This window comes from Puntigrus tetrazona, chromosome 6 (assembly GCF_018831695.1).
Source record: "Puntigrus tetrazona isolate hp1 chromosome 6, ASM1883169v1, whole genome shotgun sequence".
Lineage (NCBI taxonomy): Eukaryota > Metazoa > Chordata > Actinopteri > Cypriniformes > Cyprinidae > Puntigrus > Puntigrus tetrazona.
In genome coordinates this window covers 6,415,849-6,418,080 of record NC_056704.1, presented here as the reverse complement: position 1 = coordinate 6,418,080, position 2,232 = coordinate 6,415,849, and the positions used below count along the sequence as shown (strand labels likewise).

General features: G+C 37.5%; 1 protein-coding gene across 1 annotated transcript in view; it reads right to left on the bottom strand.

The window, feature by feature from the left end:
- LOC122346782 (arf-GAP with GTPase, ANK repeat and PH domain-containing protein 1-like) overlaps positions 1 to 2,232 on the bottom strand; it is a 34,796-nt gene that overhangs the window by 27,069 nt on the left and 5,495 nt on the right. Inside the window, exon 5 of the mRNA XM_043241636.1 lies at positions 882 to 986. Coding sequence (XP_043097571.1) covers positions 882 to 986 — 105 coding nt within the window. The remainder of the gene's footprint in view (positions 1 to 881; positions 987 to 2,232) is intronic.

Sequence of the window (2,232 nt, the reverse complement as noted above, 5' to 3'; positions counted from 1 at the left end):
AGTATAAAGTATAAGTATACCAAACAAAATTGTTTCACTTGATTTAATGAAAAATATCCCTTCAGTTATCCCATTTGGCATCAAGTCCAAGTCTCATCTTTACAAAATGAAAATGATTGAAATGATTGATCTCACGCTATGCTATTTATTTTCTTAACTTCTAGCATCCTGTATTCTAGAAATGTCTCTAAAGTAGGAAAATATTAACGACCTCACATATTATTTTAAGTGTTTGCTTATATAATTTTTTTTTGAATGGCTGGACCTCATATTACCCATCCTTTTAAGTAAAAAATGTCATAGATTTCATACACTCACTACTACGTGCTTCGTATGGTGAATTATTGGCTGTGGAGAACATGAAAAAGAATATAATTTCCATCTTGTTCATTTAAACCATAAAACTAAGCACAAGGTCTGACTACTTCCAGTCCATGCCTTCATCCATTCATTCTATATAGTATCTTTCATCTGCATCCGTGATGAGGTGTTTGGCAAATGACTTCGGGATTGGTTAGCGCTAACAATACGGTCTGATTATCACTCCAAAAAAAAAAAAAAATCCAGAGAGGGAAAACAACCAATAAAAGACGGCCATTTCCATTGGTGTGTTGGCAAACAGGTCGTCTGAGTTGGTGATTATGACAAGCCATTACAGCGTTATATTACACATCAACAACGTCAGCCCCGTGCAAACAGATGAGTCTGTAATTAAGATCGTGTCATCAGACACCATGCTTACTGAGGCGGACACGTTAATCCGTTAAACGTCAGTGAAAAGGACATAAAGAAAATCTGGATGTTACAGTGACGGGTGAACTGTGAATAATAACGACATTAACAGGGCAGGNGTGTGTGTGTGTGTGTGTGTTGGTACTCACATGGAGACTAGGATGATACGTGAGGACTCCGTTGTCACAAAGTGTGACGTATTTCTTCTTCCACTCTTTGTTCAGCGACTTGCCGCTTCTTTTCAGCAACATGCCCTGATACACAAAAACAGAAACGCAAAGTTTAATTCTCATCACGCAATAACAGCATTGTACAAAAAGAATTTATAGCATGAAAGAGGGCTAAAAATGTCCATGGTTCATAAAGTGTCCCCCAATATTCACACTTACAAACAATTATTTTGCACTCAAGTGGACAGACAGTTTATTTGCACACTTTGAGGAGAGCGAGAGAGAGAGAGAGAGAGAGAGAGAGAGCGAGAGAGAGACAGAGAGAGAGAGAGAGAGAGAGAGAGAGGGGAAAAAAACGCACTGTGAGCTACACATGCAAATTCCCCTTGGAGTGTTAGCGAGCGCATTAGCACTATGACACGAGCACTAACCTTCCTCTCCTACGCACATCAGTGGCGGCTGACTGCCCGTTTAAGGGTCCGGCCGCCCACACCTCATTTCAGCCAAATTCATTAGGCAAGAAGGGAATAAAACTGTCCGCTGATTAGCAATTACGCTGCTGCGGCGGCGTGTCACTTCGCTGGACTTGTTAAACATTAACACGCAGACAGGACGGATAATAATAGATTTCTTGCTCTGGCTGCCACGAAGCGTGCAACACCAGAGCAGACAAGTTTCTGTCACTCGCTGCCTATTTCTCTTCTTGTTTTTCTTTCAGTCACTCCACAGCCTGAATTTTTAAAAAAAAAAAAAAAAAAAAAAAAAAAATGCCACGATCCCTAACTGTCACACACCGTTAAACTGGCCTAATTACGTGGTAATTGGTATCTAAACACAGTCTGAAGGAAAAAAACAGGCGGAAATGATCTAGCGAAAGGAGTGACAGTGAAGTGCATTTACAAGATGCTAAGAACTAAATAATAACCTTCACCTCGACTTTAAAATACTTTGTTTTTTTTCCTACAGCATATAACAAAAATAATTTTTTGGGGGGATGTAATACAGATTTTAAAAGTAATGTTTAATAATAAATGTATTTATAACACACACACACTTATATAAGTCGGTGCCAGACTTCTTTCTCCTGATGCATGTAAAATAAAAAGACAAAAAGCTTTGTCATGATTTTCATTACATTGTAACTGCAAAATGTAGTAATATATTTGTATGATTTTTTTTCTTATTTTGTATGTGATAAATGTTAACATTATATTTCAACTATGATTGCTATTATCTTATTTAGTGATGTTTAAAAAAAGGTTTTTACGCCACAGAGTTGGATGTAATGGGATTTGAATAAAATGAAGTTTGCAATCTGATTCTGAAAAAA